At 42.2% G+C, this 16848-nt stretch overlaps 1 protein-coding gene across 5 annotated transcripts in view; it reads right to left on the bottom strand.

Moving 5' to 3' along the window:
* ints1 (integrator complex subunit 1) overlaps positions 1-16848 on the bottom strand; it is a 143003-nt gene that overhangs the window by 56169 nt on the left and 69986 nt on the right. For 4 of the 5 annotated variants that reach the window (XR_011887223.1, XR_011887222.1, XM_072268403.1 and 1 more), the window contains exons 27-32: positions 12870-13028; positions 10763-10909; positions 3918-4016; positions 3069-3193; positions 2000-2254; positions 863-1022 (exon numbers count right to left, since the gene is read on the bottom strand). Coding sequence is in view for 3 of the 5 variants with exons in the window: in XM_072268403.1 (XP_072124504.1) it covers positions 863-1022; positions 2000-2254; positions 3069-3193; positions 3918-4016; positions 10763-10909; positions 12870-13028 (945 nt within the window). In the remaining 2 variants the exon portion in view is untranslated. The remainder of the gene's footprint in view (positions 1-862; positions 1023-1999; positions 2255-3068; positions 3194-3917; positions 4017-10762; positions 10910-12869; positions 13029-16848) is intronic. The other variant, XM_072268406.1, reaches the window with a different exon arrangement.

Raw genomic sequence — 16848 nt, 5'->3', positions numbered from 1 at the left:
TAGTGTTCTTTGACCAAAATACAAATTAATAGAAGAACTCAGTGGGTCAGGAAGCATCTGTGGAGTGGATTGAACAGTCGCCGCTTCCAGCCAAGACCCCGATTGTGGCTCAAGGATACAGGAGGGATGGTCAATATAGAGGTGAGGGGAGGGGATGGAGAAGGAAACCAATAGTGGATCCAGATGAAGAAGGATGATAGGAAGATGGAAGAGGGAAGAGTAGAGAAAGCTACAGAGGCTGGGAGGTGATAGCTGTGGTCTGTGGAATCTGAAAGGAAAGGAAGGTGCAGCATGGAGCCATATAACAGAGATGGGTTGGACAGAGGGAATAGTGGTGGAAGAGGTCCCAATGGGAGGAGTGAGTGAGTGATGGGCAGTTGGAATGTGTGGAGGAGGGGAAGGAAAAATAGAGGCTAGAAGGAGGGCAGGTGCATGGAGGAAGAACTGCAGAGGTCAGGATGACAGAGAAAGGGACAAGCGGGGAACAGGTTACCTGAAATTAAAGAATTCATGCTGTTGGGTTATATACTACCCAGACAGAATATGAAGTGATGTTCCTCTAGTTTGCATTTAACCTCACTCTGGCAGCAGAAGAGGCCAAAGACAAACAGATCAGTGTGGGAATTAAAACGGCTAACAACTGGGATCTCCAGATGGAGCGTAGGTGCTGGGCAAATCGGTCGCCTAGTCTGTACTTGATCTCACCAATGCAGAGACCACATTGGGAGCACAGAATGCAACAGGCAAGGTTGAAGGACATGCATATGAATCTTTGTGTCAGCTGGAAAGACAGTATAGAACTTCGGATCAGCTTGAGGTTTAAAAAGCATTATTGGCCCATCACACATAACTGATACAGTACCATCGCCCGTTCTGTGCTTCAGCGAGCATTGAGCAGCCAGTGATTTCAGTAGTGCTCGAAGAGGACTGTCTTCTGTCGCTGAATTCTCTAGCCATGTCCGGAGCTGCATCACCACGTTGTAGAACAGGGACACAGCAACAGAGTCCTGGGGCTTGATTTTCTGTAGATGCAACACAATATAAACAGTCAACCTTTGCATTTGTACAATGACCTCCATGCTTGGTAGTAAAAGGAGGCCAAGCAATGAGACTGCCCATGCAATGGTCAGAAAGCATTCACAGGTAAAATCCCAATAATGCAGCATTGTGCTCATTCAGGAAGCTCCAGATCTCAAAAGACAGTTCACACTTGATGGCCAGAGTGAAGCTGCACAGGCAGACATAGGAGGACAATGGCATTCACAGTACTGAGTCCCAGGATAAACTGAAGGCATACGAAGTGTAGAGGGTCAGGGTGGTGTTCAGACTAGTATAATAAAAGTACACAATTCAAAAATAACTTGGAGATACAAGAGTCTGCAGATGCTGAAATCTGAAGTAACAAACAAATGCTGGAGGAAGTCAGCAGGCCGAGCAGTATCTGTGGAAAAAAGGAATTATCAACATTTCAGGTCGAAACCCACTGAGTTTTTCCAGCAGATTATAGATCAAAAATGACTTGCCTTCCCTTTTCTCTTCCAAAGCAGTTTCAAACTGAAACATTAGCTGTGTTTCTCCACAGAAGCTGCCTGAACTGTGGAGCTTCCAGTATTTTTGGCTTTTATTATTTTTCCTATTGCCTCCCAAATTCCATTGGCATCAGAAATTCCATGCCAGGTTTGATTTGCACATAAAGTAATCAGTGATTTCCCAAGAAAATGCTGGGAAACATCAGCAAGACTAAGTTCAGTCTCAGAGTCCAGTGACCAAGACTGACAGATGCAACTTCTGATATCAGTCAGGATGTCTCAGACTTCCACACTGATAATAAACGAAAGGAATTTTGAAACTAAGGTTTAAATGGCTGAGCGAGTTATGTCCCAGTATCCCTCTCGTATACTGGCATAAATGCTAATGCGGAAACATGCTAACAGCATGCACATTCACATTTTCACAAACACACTATTACAATCAGTCACCAGCAAAATCACAACCATACCTGATACTGGTAAAGTTGTCTCATTAAAGGACAGGAGATGACATAATTCCTCTGCATGGATAAGACAAAGGCCCTGCCATGTGGGGAGTTCAGCAGTGCAGAGACAGCTTGGAGCAGACGAATAGCAATTCCAGTCTCCTCGGCCTTCCCCTGGTGGGCACGACTCAACTCCTGAGCCAGTGTGTGCTGTAACATCAGCGAGATTGAGCGACTGCTTGTGTTCTTCCATCTTGGGTCAGGATTCATGGGGAAAAGCTGCAAGGGAAAAGTTCGTGATTATATGAAACTTAACACGCAGGAAAATAGCCAGCAATCAACTCAACACGACAGAGTACTGCAACAAGACCTTGCCTCTCCTGAAGTTGCTATAAGACTGAGCTGGCAAATTGTACATGTATATTTAATACTAAGCCATAATCTAGGGCCCTCCACTATTGGACTGAGTCCAGCAGAAAAGCTGCTCAAGCAGGAGAAAGGTGTATTGCCCCAGGGAATTAGATGGGCAGCATTGGTGCTATGTACAAAAAAAGGTGTGCTAATAACAACAAGTATAGAACCAGCAACACTGAATACTTCGACCAAACAACACGAAGAACAAAAAGAGCTTTGCATTGTTTTTTCCTTTACATACATTTTTTTATAATGAATAACATTTATTTTTGTAATATAAAAAAGTTAATATTCTTGCATGAGCCCCTTAAACAAATTTCATCGGTACATCACCTTCCATACCTCTTCTAAAGCATCCTAAAGCATGAATATGCTATAGGATCTATTTCAATGCATCTTGCTGTTGAGATTAGCAGCGAAAGCCAGCTTGTGCAGTAAGTATGTTGTGTGACAGTGGGAACAACAATATTAAATTGCACCCAAACCCCCACCAACATAAAACATTCCCAAGAGGCAAGAAGACGACAGGACAGCCAGGGGCAATAAGGGAGAAAAAGGCTCAGGTCTCACTGATCTCCTCAGACAATTCAAAGCAGTACATTAGATCACATAGTCATTAGAAGTACATCAGGTTTGACATTACTGTTGCACTGTATGTGAAAGGCAAACACCTTTGTACCTGAAGAAAGAGCCCAGCTAAATCTTCATCTGGCCCAATTACAGGAATCTGCGTTGGCCCCCTGATTCGGATGGGACACTGTGGTGCTGTATTGTTTGAGTTCTGTCTGTTGTGGTCTTCATTTTCTAGGATTACAGAAATTCATGTTTCATCAGCTATAAAAATCCTGCCATTTCATATTACTCACAACAAAACAGCTGTTTAATGCCAAAACAAGCAGAGAGATTTTCACTAAATGGATTAGTAAGTGCATAGCCTGATAAATACACAGGTGTAATCCTCTTTCTAGGTGGAGTTCACTGAACATAACTGGAGTTTCCAAAAGGCAGAATAATGGACTCATGATCCTGTTCATTAAGACTCTAGCTACTACCATAGGGTGCACCCTGTCATAGTCTGCTCAGCCCCAATATCCAACCCTACACACCAAGCTCTCACTACTTCCCTTCAGTCACTGTGTAGTGAGCGCCAAACCCACACCAACTAGTCCTCCAGTGAGACACGTTCCCCAACTCCAACCTACGTTCCACTGGTCACTCACTTATGATTTTTCCAGAATCATAACTCATTAAGAAACTTTTCTGTCCCCTGTGTAGCTCCCCAATATTACCCCGCACTTCTCCACATCTGGCTACACCCCACTTTCTTCCACCCTCATCCCTAGTGACTGTGCCATAACAGCTCCACTTGATTACTCTTCCCTCAATATCTAACCTAACCAAGGCTGGGACTAATGCAACACCAGAAAGTACAGCATGATGCATTATACAAAGGGAATCCTCTAATTGAAATTGCTAACAATACTTTTTATGGTGAGTAAAACAGAAGAACTCAAACTGCTGGCGGTACCTCTGCTTGGAGGCACTGAGGTGGTAAGCAGAGTGTGGAAAGTGTGGCCACCAGTTGCTCCCCTCTCATGTTGCACTTCCACCAGGTGGGCCATGTAGTCTGCAGAGAGGCAGCAAGAGTTAGAACAGCCTTGCAAAATCCATTCAAATCCACTTTAAGTAGTTACTTCAGCCCACAATGTCCATGTCAACTACTGTCCATCCATACTGAGCAATGCAAAAAACACCGGAGGAATTTTGCAGGTTAGGCAGGATCTGCGGAGGGAAATGGCCAGTCATTGTTTCGGGTCAAGACCCTTCATCTGAACTGGACCAAAATGTCCACTGTCCATTTCCTTCCATAGATTAGCCTAATCAACTGAGTTCCTCCAACTTTTTGTGTACTTCGAAGTAAATTTATTATAAAAGTACGTCAGGGTAGCACAACACTTTACAGTACAGACAACCCTCATTCAATTCCCACCACTGCCTGTACGGAATCTGTACGTTCTTTCTGTGGCCGTGTAGGTTTTCTCTGGCTGCTCCGGTTTCCTCCCATCATCCCAAGACATACCTTTTGGGAGGTTAATTGGTCATAGTAAATTGTCCTGTGACAAGGCTAGGCTTACACTGGGGGTTGCTGGGTGGTGCAGCTTGAAGGGGCAGAAGGGCCTAATCTGTGTGTGGTACTGTGGTCAAGAGGGTTGAGAACTTACGCTCCCAAGGAGTGAACATCACCTGTCCTGGTCCAGCCATGCAGACATCACAAACAAGTGTAGCCCCCTCTGGCCACACTCAGGGTCGCTCGGCTCGCTGTCGTCTAGGGAAACAGCCTCGGCCCCGGCAAACTGGATAATTCGTTTGTGTGGATGCTGTGTGAGGTACTCCACCCCGCCCAAATAACAGACAATACACCAGATGCAATTAAATGATTTACAGTTTATAGATATTACTGGAACTATATAATTAAAAGAGAATAAAATATAAAAGGAAAATAAAAGGCGCCACACTTATCAAAGTTCAGTCTCTTCGCGCACAAAAACCGTTGGAGCTCAAGGACCTTCTTCTTCACCCTGCGACCCCCTCGGACCACCTCGACCGGCCGCCTGGGACCAACAACAGTGATTGACCAGACGCTCCACACGAGTCCGTCTCCGTCTCCTCGCCGAACGTCCCGCTCGGGGTCCGACCCCCATTAGCGGACTCACAGCACCTGGTCCATCTTCTGTCTCGCTTTCCCGCCTTCTGCCCCAAAACCCCGCGCATACAGTATCTTCAAATAAACCAAAACCATAACAACTATCCTAATTGGTTAATAGCACTCTCTTATCAGACTCTAAAGCAAAAACAAGCTGCTAGCGCAAACTTTCTCAGTGTCTAACACAACAAAGCCGCATTCCCCAGATTAACATAACAAAGACGCCATTTTAATTAGCCTCCGCAGTAACATAAAAATCGAAACCCCCTTACACAAGAATGCTCACCAACACCTCTACTTCCTCAGGAGGCTAAAGAAATTTGTTATGTCCCTGTCAAACCTTATCAATTTTTATCAATGCATCAAGGAAAGCATCATAGCTTAGTATGGCAATGGCTTGCGACTGCAAAAAACTGCAGAGAGTTGAGCACATCATGAAAACTAGCCTCCCCTACTTGGGCTCGGATTATGTTGGTTGCTTTACAGAGGCAGTTAGAAACTCAGACAAAGACCTCACACAGCCCAGACATCCTCTCTTCTCCTTCTTTCATTGGGCAAAATATACAAAAGCCTGAAAGCACAAACCACCAGGCTCAAGAACAGCTACTAGCCCACTGTTATATGGCTATTGAAAGTTCCCGAGTACATTCACATGACTTCCTGACTTCACTATCTACCTTGTTATGATCTTGCACTTTATTGGCCATATTGATTGCACTTTCTTTGCAGCTGTTACACTTTATTCTGATATTGTTTTACCTTGTACTACGTCAATACATTGTGTAATGAACTGATAAAGAGCATGCAAGCTTTACACTGCACTTCCAACCCTGTGACATAGAATAATCCAGTCCCAGTAATCTTCTCTACACACTCAAGTGTAATCATATCCTTCCTCTAGTGTGGTGACCAGAACTGAAAAAAAATATTCCAGCTTTATTTTATATATTTATAACGTGACTTCTCTGCTGTTAATATATTTTTAAGACGGAAAAGGCCATTCCAGCCCTTCAAGTTGCACCACCTAGTAACCCCCAATTTAACCCTAGTCTAATCAAGGGACAATTCACTATGACCAATTAACCTACCAACCAGTATATCTTTGGACTGTGGGAGTAAACCAGAGCACCTGGAGGAAATGCACGCAGTCACAGGGAGAACGTACAAACTCCTTTAAGGCAGCGGCAGGAATTGAGCCTGGGTCGCTGGTACTGTAAAGCATTGTGCTAACAACCATGTTACCACTGGTTACTGAAGACAAATATCTCATATTTCATATTAGGATGGCACGATAGAGTAGCCATTAGTGCAATGCTTTACAACGTCAGTGATCATAGATAGGGCTCAGTTCTTACCACTGTCTGTAAGGAGTCTGTACATTCTTCCTATGACTGCTGGGTGATGTGGTTCCCTCCCGTATTCCAAAGATATGTGGTTCGGATTAGGGTTTAGTGAGTTGTGGGCATGCTACGCTGGTGCTGGAAACTTGGTGACACTTGCGATGTGCCCCCAGCACAATCCTCAGACTGCGTTAGTCACTGACACAGATGACGCATTTCACTGTGTGTTTCCATGTATAGTACTTGTGGCAAATATAGCTAATCTCTATGCTTTCTTAACCACCTCATTCTGGGATCTTTCTGTGACCCTTCAACTCTTTCCCTTAGTATTCTGTAAGACTACCATTTATTGTATCTGTCCTACTCTCCTATTTCTCTCAACATGCATCACTTCACCCTTATCAGGATTGAATCCTGTCGTGGAATAATCCAACCGTCTTATCACTGGAAGCCTATGATCAACAACAACACTAATCTTCGAGCTGTCATTGAACTTACTATTTATACTTCTGACATTTACAATATAGTCCAGTATACAACATTTACAACAACCCCACTTGTACAGACTCCTTACAGACCCCACTTTAATTCCTACGGTACGCCATTGCTCACAGGTTTCCAATCACAAAATTCTCCTTTATTATCCTCTGCAGCCAGTTTGCCCTGGACATGGCTCTAGGCTACGAGTATAAAATAGTTCGGCACTTGATGTTTATCTATTTAGAGCTACAGCTTGGTAAAAGGCACTCCCGGAGCAATAAATTCATGTCATCCAATTACGCTCATGTGGAAGGAAACTGGAGCATCGGGGGGAAAGCCACTGAGTCACGGGGAGAACATACGAACTCCTTACAGACAGTGCTAGAGTTGAACCCAGGTCACTGGTACTGTATTCGTGTTATGCTAACCCCTACGTTACTGTGCTACCCACTCAGCTTATATTTACCCCTTTGCAGACAATTTCCTTCCAATGCACAAACTACTTGATGTATGTACAGAAGATAGAACTTTGGATGAAATGTACTATAGTTAATGTACAATACTTCTGAGATGTGGTCCCTGCAGTGATGTGGAAAACAGAGCGGCATAGCAAGAATCTAAAAGCTGTATTTAAATAACAAGCAGGCAACATGTTTGAGATGATGATCCAGGCACCAAGGCACACAGAAAATTCCTATGGTATTTTGCATAAAGCCATAGAGTTTTTATAGACTTCTGAACAGAAGGACAGGACAACTGAAAAACAGGAAATGAAACTATGCACTAGCCCAAATGTAAAAGACTGCATTCAAGTCTCTGAGGAAGACTTGACACCCACTGAGCCACTGTTAACAACAACTCACTAGTAGACAATGAGCAGCATCAAGGGCTTGAAATGCTGATTGATCTACAGCTCGCTTGCCCAAGATGATGAGGGAAAGATAGCATCCAGAACACCAAGAGATAAACTGGACTTGGGACATTCTGCTCTGAAGGACACAGTAGCTCACCGAATAATCTGCCTCCTGCTTCAAAAGTCTGGACCTTCATCCTGGGAGGAGACTGCTGGGCAGAAAGACTAATGCTAATCCCAAAGCTACCCTTAACTTGAGGAAGCACATGTTTAAACCAGAGACTGCATAGAAAAATTTCACACAACATTGCCTGAATTTGAAGCCTTGAGTTATCAGGAGAGAGTGGATAGACTGGGTCTTGATTTCCCTGAGCAAGTGGAAAGATATGATAGAGGTGGATGGTATTAAAGATAAGCATAAATATTAGCTTTCTTTGTCATGCATATTGAATTATACAGTGAAATGCGTCATTTGTATCAACAACCATCAGTCCGAGGATATGTTGGGGGCTACCCACAAGTCTGACTATGCTTCTGGTGCTGACACAGCATGCCCATAACTTACCTGTGGTTATGTGGGAGGAAGCTGGAGCAATCAGAGGAAACGGTCAGTCATAGGGAGAATGCACAATCTCCTTACAGACAACAGCAGGAATTCAGTAACAAGATTTAAGAAGCATCTGGATAAGTATTTGAATGAGGACAGTGAGATATGGAATTAATGTAGGTAACTGGGATTAGTATAGATAGGCATGCTGGTCAACACAAACACTGTAGGTAATGGCCTGTTTCTATGCTGGACAAAGAAAACGATTCAAGGATGTGCTCAGAGCTTAAAGAAGTGTTCATTCTGACTCCTAGAAAAGTGTCGCCCATAATCCCAGAAAGTGGGGAGGGAAGATTCCGGTTGGTATTGAGAGTCTTGAGGGCTCAGCACGAGCAGTGAAAGGTGCCACCATCTCACAAACTAACCAACCACCTAACCTGCCAACTACCTGCTTTGGCTTTGGAAGAGCTCACTGGCCTCATCAGTTACCTCAGAACCCAGAGAACCAGAGTGGAATCAAATCATCCTTAATCGTGAGAGACTGCTCAAGAACAAACCAGATTTAAAGCAATCATTTAAATGTCCATAAGGGAGGCAAAACTACACTTTGCAGTCAACTGTTACAATATGTGAACACACTGTCTGAAAAGGTGGTGAAAGCTGATTTAATAATAACTTTCAAATAGCTGAGATGTAACAATCTGGTATGTTTGGGGGTAACAAATGGCCAAGTGGGATGAACAAAATTATTGGTGCAAAGAGCTAGTACAGGCAAGATGAGTCAAATGGCCTCCCCATACCATGTGATTTCACAGTGAGGAGATGGGGAGAGGATGAGGCACAGAGCTCTTATGCTCCATTACTCTCACTCTTTAAGCCTAAATTCCCAAAGAGAAAGATTCAAAGCCGAGATACATGATTTCACTGGTTTCATTGAATTTTATAACACTAATTCAAATAAAAAGTCTTATTTATTTTTGTAACATTATTATATCTGAAATCACCAGACTAACATAAATTTATTGTTGATAACAAAAAAAATTAGCCAATTCACTCCCTTGTAAACCAGACGACCTATATGAAATACTGTCTTGAAATTAGAACAAACAAATAAATAAAACAAATACAAGTCACTTAACACCGGATAAACAGTGAACATTGCCTCTGGGTATCGATGCAAACAATCAGCACTGCAAAACCAGAAATAATAGCATGTTAAATAATCAGGAATTAAAAAAATATAATTCATGTTTCAATATCATAAAGAACACCGCAATAAATTTGTAATTTTCCACTTCTGAATCATTCATTCTTCATTTTTAATTACCATCCATTACTTTGAATTAGAACATTGCAATCATCCACTCCCCTGTGTAGTCTGCTTATTACAACTATCCATTCAGTAACTCCATCTAATTTAATCACAATGACTGTGCTAGATACAGCAGATGGTCCAAGATGGATTACTGAGGGGCCCATGCAATCCCCTGCTAATTCTGGCCTGATACATGGAAAGTGGGGCGAACAACAGCCAATTCACAACAAGCATCATTTGAAATGCAGTCTCCTAACCTCAGCAAGATGAGGGTCTATAAACAGCACAGCCTCTTAAAGCAAAGCAGGAGGGTGAATTAATAATCAACACAGCTAGAATCACTGCTTTCAGCCTCTGTTGGCGTGAACCCTGGTGGATAAATATCTCTGCTGTCATCAAGAGAGATAAGATCAGTGTTTTCACCTGAACCAGAAGGTTATGTGTTCAAGTTCCATTCTCTATGAGCACAAATTCCAGGCCAATACTCTGGTGTAGTACTGAGGGAGTGCTTCACTCCTGAGAAGTTGAGGCCTTACACCAAAGCCTCCTCTTCCCTCTCAGGAAGGCAATAATCACATGGCCAATATTTGAAAAGGAATGTTGACCCAGCCAATGTTTATGCTTCAATCAACATCACATAAACAAACAACCAACAACTCATGATTGTTTGTCATAGCTCGCTATGTGTAAAACAGCTGCTGTGTTTCAAGGAGATCCACTGGGTGTAAAATTCTGAGTTCATGGTATCGGTACATCATGTCCTCCAGAAACAAAAATGCTGGGAACACACAGTAGGTTAAGTAGTGTATTTGGTTCACTGCAACTGAAAACATGTCTGTGTAATTTTTTCCCCCTAATCTTGATGAAAAGTCATCAAGCTGCAACATTTACTGTTTCCCTCAGCTGCTTGACCTGCTCAGTACTTCCTGAAGTTAGTTTTGGTCTGGATTTCTTTGAATGATCAAATAATGCCTGCAATCAATTCTCCAAGCTCATATGAGGTTTGATGTAGTGTTGATGACATGTGGAACTCAATCCTGTCAGTCAACATCACCCCGCCTCTGCCAAGTATGCCTCCAGCACAGAAGACACAATTAAAAGCTTCTCAGCCATTATTGTTATTAAAACACTCACTTTTGTCCATTATGTTCTGTTCAAGTGTCTGAGGATCGTGAGACACAGCCTGGTCCAGGTACTGCAGGAGCTTGCTCATGCTGGAGACGGGTATTCCAAAGGACTGGACAAACAGGATCAGCTGCTGGGGCTCCAAATCTTGGAGAGCTGTGAGAAAGACAAGGAAATGATGTTGGAGAATTAAGACACAAGAAAGACAGCAAATGCTGGAAATTTGGATCAACACACATAATGCTAGAGGAATTCTGCATATCAGGCAGTATCTCTGGAGGGGGAGAAAGTCAACATTTGCATTCAAGATCCTTCAATCAAGATTGACGAAGGGCTTTGGCCCAAAACATTAACTGTTCATTTCCTTCCATCAATGCTGCCTGACCTACTAAGTTCCTCCAGCATTTTGTGTGGGAGGATGAAGAATTAGTTGCCTTGCATACATCTCAAAGCTGTTCCAGCTAACTTAAACTTGCTTAATCTCAGAAAAGCAGATTGTAGCTCCCTTGTCTTTCCACCCCACTCTTATACAAGCTGACATTTTTAAAACACCCGCGCACCATATCTACTGACTACTGCTTGATTTATCCTCAATTTTCACTCCTCCTTTCACCATTGGTGGAATCAAGTAATAAAGACTTAAACCCACCTCTTAAGTTCCACAATTAAAAAATAAACACCTGGAATCGAGTACAAGATTGCAATTCAATTCACAAAGTGCAGATGATACCAGAAACCCAGGCAGTGAACCTCAAGTGGTTTATTGGAACTGTCAAGTTGACACCAAGTCTTGAAATCACTCGAGGACACCTAATTATACAAGTAATCAACTTTAGAGAGTGGTCTTATTCAGCTTTTATTGAACATCAGTTTCTGTCAGCAAAGCTCCACCTTGCTGAGTTGCACAGATGCTCAGGCTCAGATTAATGAGCAAGAATGGACAGCAACAGAAGTACACTTCTTCCTTAGCCTTTATCTACAAATAAACATCACAATCTTTAAAGGACAATATTCTTCAATTATATTGACAGTAAACCTGTCACAGTTCACTGGTACATGCAGTGGTAGTTGTCAAATGACTGGTAAGACGAAGATGACCCCAAATACAAATCTTCGCTATGAGATACAGATACTAATAAGGGTAACCCATCAGATCTACCATGATGGGGGGAGGACTGTGCCCAGATGTTTTAGCTTAGAGGGCTATTTCAGTTTATAAAAGATGACTTTGTAAAATGATAACAAAGAACAATTACTGAAGGTGGAGACATTTTCTGGCTTTTGCAGGAATGAAAGTATAAACGTCAGATTTTTGATTATCAAAATTCAAAGTAAATTTATAATCAAAGTACATATATGTCACCATATACAACACTGAGATTCATTTTTGTGGGCATTCACAGTAAATACAAAAGATACAATAGAATCAATGAAAGAATGCCCAAATAGGACAGACAATCAATGTGCAAATACAAAAATTTAAAAAAACAATTTAAAAATAATAAATAAATATGAAGATTATGAGATAAAGTGTCCTTAAAACAGTTCACAGGCTGTGGGAACAATTCAGTGATAGGGGGAGTGAAGTTATCTCCTCTGGTTCAAGAGCCTGATGGTTGATGGGTAATAACGGTTTCCCGAACCTGGTGGTATAGCTCCTGTTCCTCCTTCCTGATGGCAGCAGCTAGAAAAGTACATGGCCTGGATGATGAGGGTGCTTGAAAATGGATGCTGCTTTCCTGCAACAGTGTTCTGTGTAGATGTGCTCAGTGGTAGGGAGGGCTTCAACCTAGACGGACTGGGCTGTATTCACTACTTTTTGCCAGCTTTTCTGTTCAAGGGCATTGGTGTTTCCATACCAGATCATGATGCAGCCAGGTTGCATTGTGGCCTGGTATAAGAACACCAATACCTTTGAGCCAAAAACCCAACAAAAGATAATGGATTTGGCCCAGTACATCACAGGTAAAATGCTCCCAACTATTAAGCACATTTCTTAAACATTAAGAAATAGTCCTAACTCATTAACTAGGAAGGATCATTTTGTTTTGTAAAATAAAGAATGGTGTCAACTTGGGAAAGGGCAATAGGCTCAATTTAAAAAAAGTTTATTTACCGGCATCTACCAATCGAGACACTTCTGAGCGGATCATCCGGAGTTTCAGCCAGTCAGGGAGAAGCAGTGCTTCTTCTGAAGTATCGACTAGGAATGCCGTGGGGAGTGGTTTCTTGTCAGGAAACCACACGTCAAGAAGGTGGTAGAAATCACTGTCACCTGTAAACCACAATTCAAGAATGATTACATGCTAAACAACACTGCAGAATTTTTTTTAAGCGGGAGATTTTAGGAAGAGCTATCAAGGAAACACTCACACTCAAGCCTAAAAGGCCGATAAGCAACTTGGTGCAAGGAGATGAAGTACATTTTTGTTGGCATTAAAGTTCAACTTGGCATAAAGTCCATCTACCATGTGAGAGCCAGCAGCACAGTATCAGAAAGCAAACCCTCCCATACTCAGACAAAGCACCCTTTCAACATCTGCTTGGCCAGATGAATTTATTCTTAGGACATGGCAAGACCAGTACTTAAGGTCACTTGTTAATTATCTTTGAGATGATGGACCACCTTCATAAATTGCTCAAGTCCATGTGGTGAAACAACTCAGTATTGTTCAGAAGTTACAAGATTTGGACTAAGGAATAATGATGGGTTAATGATATAATGTTAAGATCGGATGATGTAGGACCTGGAAGTAAAGTCCTTACATGCACTCCACCTGTGTCCTTCTCAGATGTAAAGTTCCAGATTTCAAGCAGGGGTTCTGAACCTGGGGTCCACACACCCCTCAGTTAAAAGGTTGGGAATCCCTGGTTTAAAGAAGCAGTTACAAGTTGCTGCAGTTCATCTTGTAAAATGCACAAACTGCAGTCACAGCACACCGATTATGCGGGGAGTAAACATTTTAATCTGATGCTGGTTGTTTCAATTAAGCAATCACTTTATCCTGGAAAGCACAGCATATGACATTGGCAACACAATGGGAATGTTCAAACACTAATCACATTCTCATTGTGCAAAGCTGCAAGTGATTATCTCAAGCAGCCATGTTACACAAATATTTCAATGTCGCACAGAACTGCTTAATGCAAGTTCAAACATGGTCAACCCACATACCCTTCTATTTATCAAGGTGAGAACTGCTTGAGAACAGAATACATTCAATTTCAAACTTGGCCGAAGTCAACTACAGAATAGGTCAAATGCTACCCCAATGTTAGAGTGGATCCCATCCCATCCAGGACATGCTATTCAAGAGAAGCTGACAATCTAGACAGGTATATGGAGGAATCTAAGGTGGGGGCTTATATGGGAGGCAGGGTTTGAGGGTCGGCACAACATTGTGGGCCGAAGGGCCTGTACTGTGCTGTACTATTCTATGTTCTATGTACAACAAACTGTGGGTAATTTTCTACAACAAATGCTCACAACTTCAGAATATATTGGTGCTGACTTCCTGAAATGTCTGGGCTGGGGAAGCGAGAAACTATTCCAAGTTAAATTTTAAGCCAGTTGCTGTAAGTGAACAATATGAGGATCAAGTTCAATAAGTGGTTTCTGCAATGAAATAAATATTTTGTAAGTTAGCTAAATAAACTGGAAAGGAATAACATCTGAATTATTGCTCCTCAAGCAATTGACACAATAGAAAACTCCTTTGTTATGAATATACAAGGTATTGCAGAAAAAAAAATTGAAGAACTGCTTTTTATTCAAAGTTCAAAGTTTTTTTTTAAATCAAAGTACATATATGCCACTCTATACAACCCTGAGATTTATTTTATTGTGGGAATTCACAGTAAATACAAGAAACAATTGGATCAGTGAAAACCCACTCCCAACAGGATGGATGAACAACCAATGTGCAAGACAACAAACCGCAAATACAAAAGAAAATAATAATAAAAATAATAAATAAATAAGCAAAACCTATCGAGAACATGAGGAGTCCTTGAACGCGTCCATAGATTGTGGGAACAGTTCAGTGAAAGGACGAGTGAAGTTAAGTGAAATTATCTCCTCTGGTTCAAGTGCTTGATGGTTGAGGGGTAATAACTGTTCTTGAACCTGGTGGTGTGGATCCTGAGGTTCCTGTATGATCTTCCTGATGGCAGCAGCGAGAAAGAAACATGGTCTGGATGGTGGGGTCATTCATGATGGATGTTGCTTTCCCGCGACAGCGCTCTGTGTACATGGGGGTTATATCCATTACTCTCTGTAGGATTTTCTGTTCAAGGGCATTGGTGTTTCCATTACAGGCCATGATGCAACCGGTCAATTCAGATTTCACACAAGCAATCAAGACACCAATTTTAGAATTTTGAAATATAGTACAGGTAGACCTTCACTAATCTGACTACCTGTAATCTGGTTCCTTCAATAAACCAGCACTGATTATGCTTAATGTGATCCTTCTGTAATTCGGCATTTTCATTAATCCGGCACTCCTCAGGTCCCAATGGTGCCGGATTAATGAAGGTCGACCTGTATTAACAATGTACTAAGCAGACATGATGCAGAACAAGGTTCCACAAGGTGCAGTAAGGTACTGACATGACAATCTCCATCATACAGTGTGACAAAGGAAACATATTACATGGTATAGACTCAGAATAGATTAGGTAACTCCAAGCTGGACATAAATGGACACCATGAATCATCAGCAGCAGTGACGTCCCCCACAACATTTTATCTCATGGTCCATGCAATCCACCGTCAGACGCAACTAGGTGGTCTCACTCAACAGATTGGAATGAAATTCTGCAGTCCTATACATCCCGTCTTGAATAGTAGTGAACAATTACAGAAAATGGGTGGAGAGGCTCCATGAACATCTTGTCCTCAAAGATGGCAGGTCTTAAAATGTGCATCCTGAAGGAAAAGATTAATTATTTGCCAGCACATGGACATGTGCAACAGATGGATGACCCATCTGACTTCCTGCTGAGATCCCAGCCATCAGAGAAGTCAAGTCTCCAGTCAATTCAATCCACTCCAAGAAATCAAGGTATCAAGAAATGGACAGTACAGAAAATGCCCTACAAAAGTACTGAAAGCCTGCCATACAGAAATGGCCACCACTTTAGTGAAACTATTCCAATACAGTTACAGCCTGCCATCTACCCAATAATGTGGAAAATTGTTCACCTATATTCTGTTAATTAAAAAAACAGAAAAACCCACTCTGGTAATCATCATCGATCACTCCTCAGCAGAGCAACAGAAAATGTGATAGACAGTGTTACCAAAGAGCACTTACTCACTAATAGGCTACTTACCGAAGCCCAGTTTGGGTTTAACCAGCATGCCTCAGCTTCAAGCCATTTCACAAACTTGTTGTGAATGTGGATCAAAGAGTTAAATTCCAGAGGCAAGTATGACTACCTATGACATCAAGGCACCATTGGAAACAAGTGTGGCATCAACTTTGTTGAGTGGTGTGGGCTGAATCACCTGCAGTTCAACATATCTAACAGAAAGGAGTCGGTGGTGGACTTCAGGAAGATAAAAACACCTTGCATTCCCATCTCCATCAAATAATCATCCAGGACTATAAATACTTGGGAACTCACCTGGACTGGACTGAAAATACAGAGGCTCTGAACAAGAAGGGACAGAGCCAACTGTACTTTCTGAGGAGGCTCTGGTCATTAAACATCCGCAGTACTATGCTGCAGATGTCTTATGACTCAGTGGTGGCCAGCTTTCTATTCTATGCTGTAGTCTGCTGGGGCAGCAGGGTGAGAGCAGTTGACAGCAAGAAGATCTATAAGCTCATCAGGGAAGCTGGTTCTAGTTTGGGGTGGAACTGGATTCTCTAGTGGGTGTGCCTGAGAGGAGGATGCGGCAGAAGCTACGGAGCATTATGGACAATCCCTCTTATCTCCCCCACCCCCTCCAAGACATACTAGACTAACAGAGGATTGTCTTTAGTAACAGACCGATTCTACCGAAGTCCACCACTGAACACCACATCTGTGACAGTCAGCAAAATTTTAAAGTAAAGACTAGGAATTTAGAGAGGACCTTGGGAAGA

Source organism: Mobula birostris, chromosome 9 (genome assembly GCF_030028105.1).
Source record: "Mobula birostris isolate sMobBir1 chromosome 9, sMobBir1.hap1, whole genome shotgun sequence".
Lineage (NCBI taxonomy): Eukaryota > Metazoa > Chordata > Chondrichthyes > Myliobatiformes > Myliobatidae > Mobula > Mobula birostris.
The sequence above is the reverse complement of the archived record's forward strand: the minus strand, read 5'-3'. Positions and strand labels throughout refer to the sequence as shown.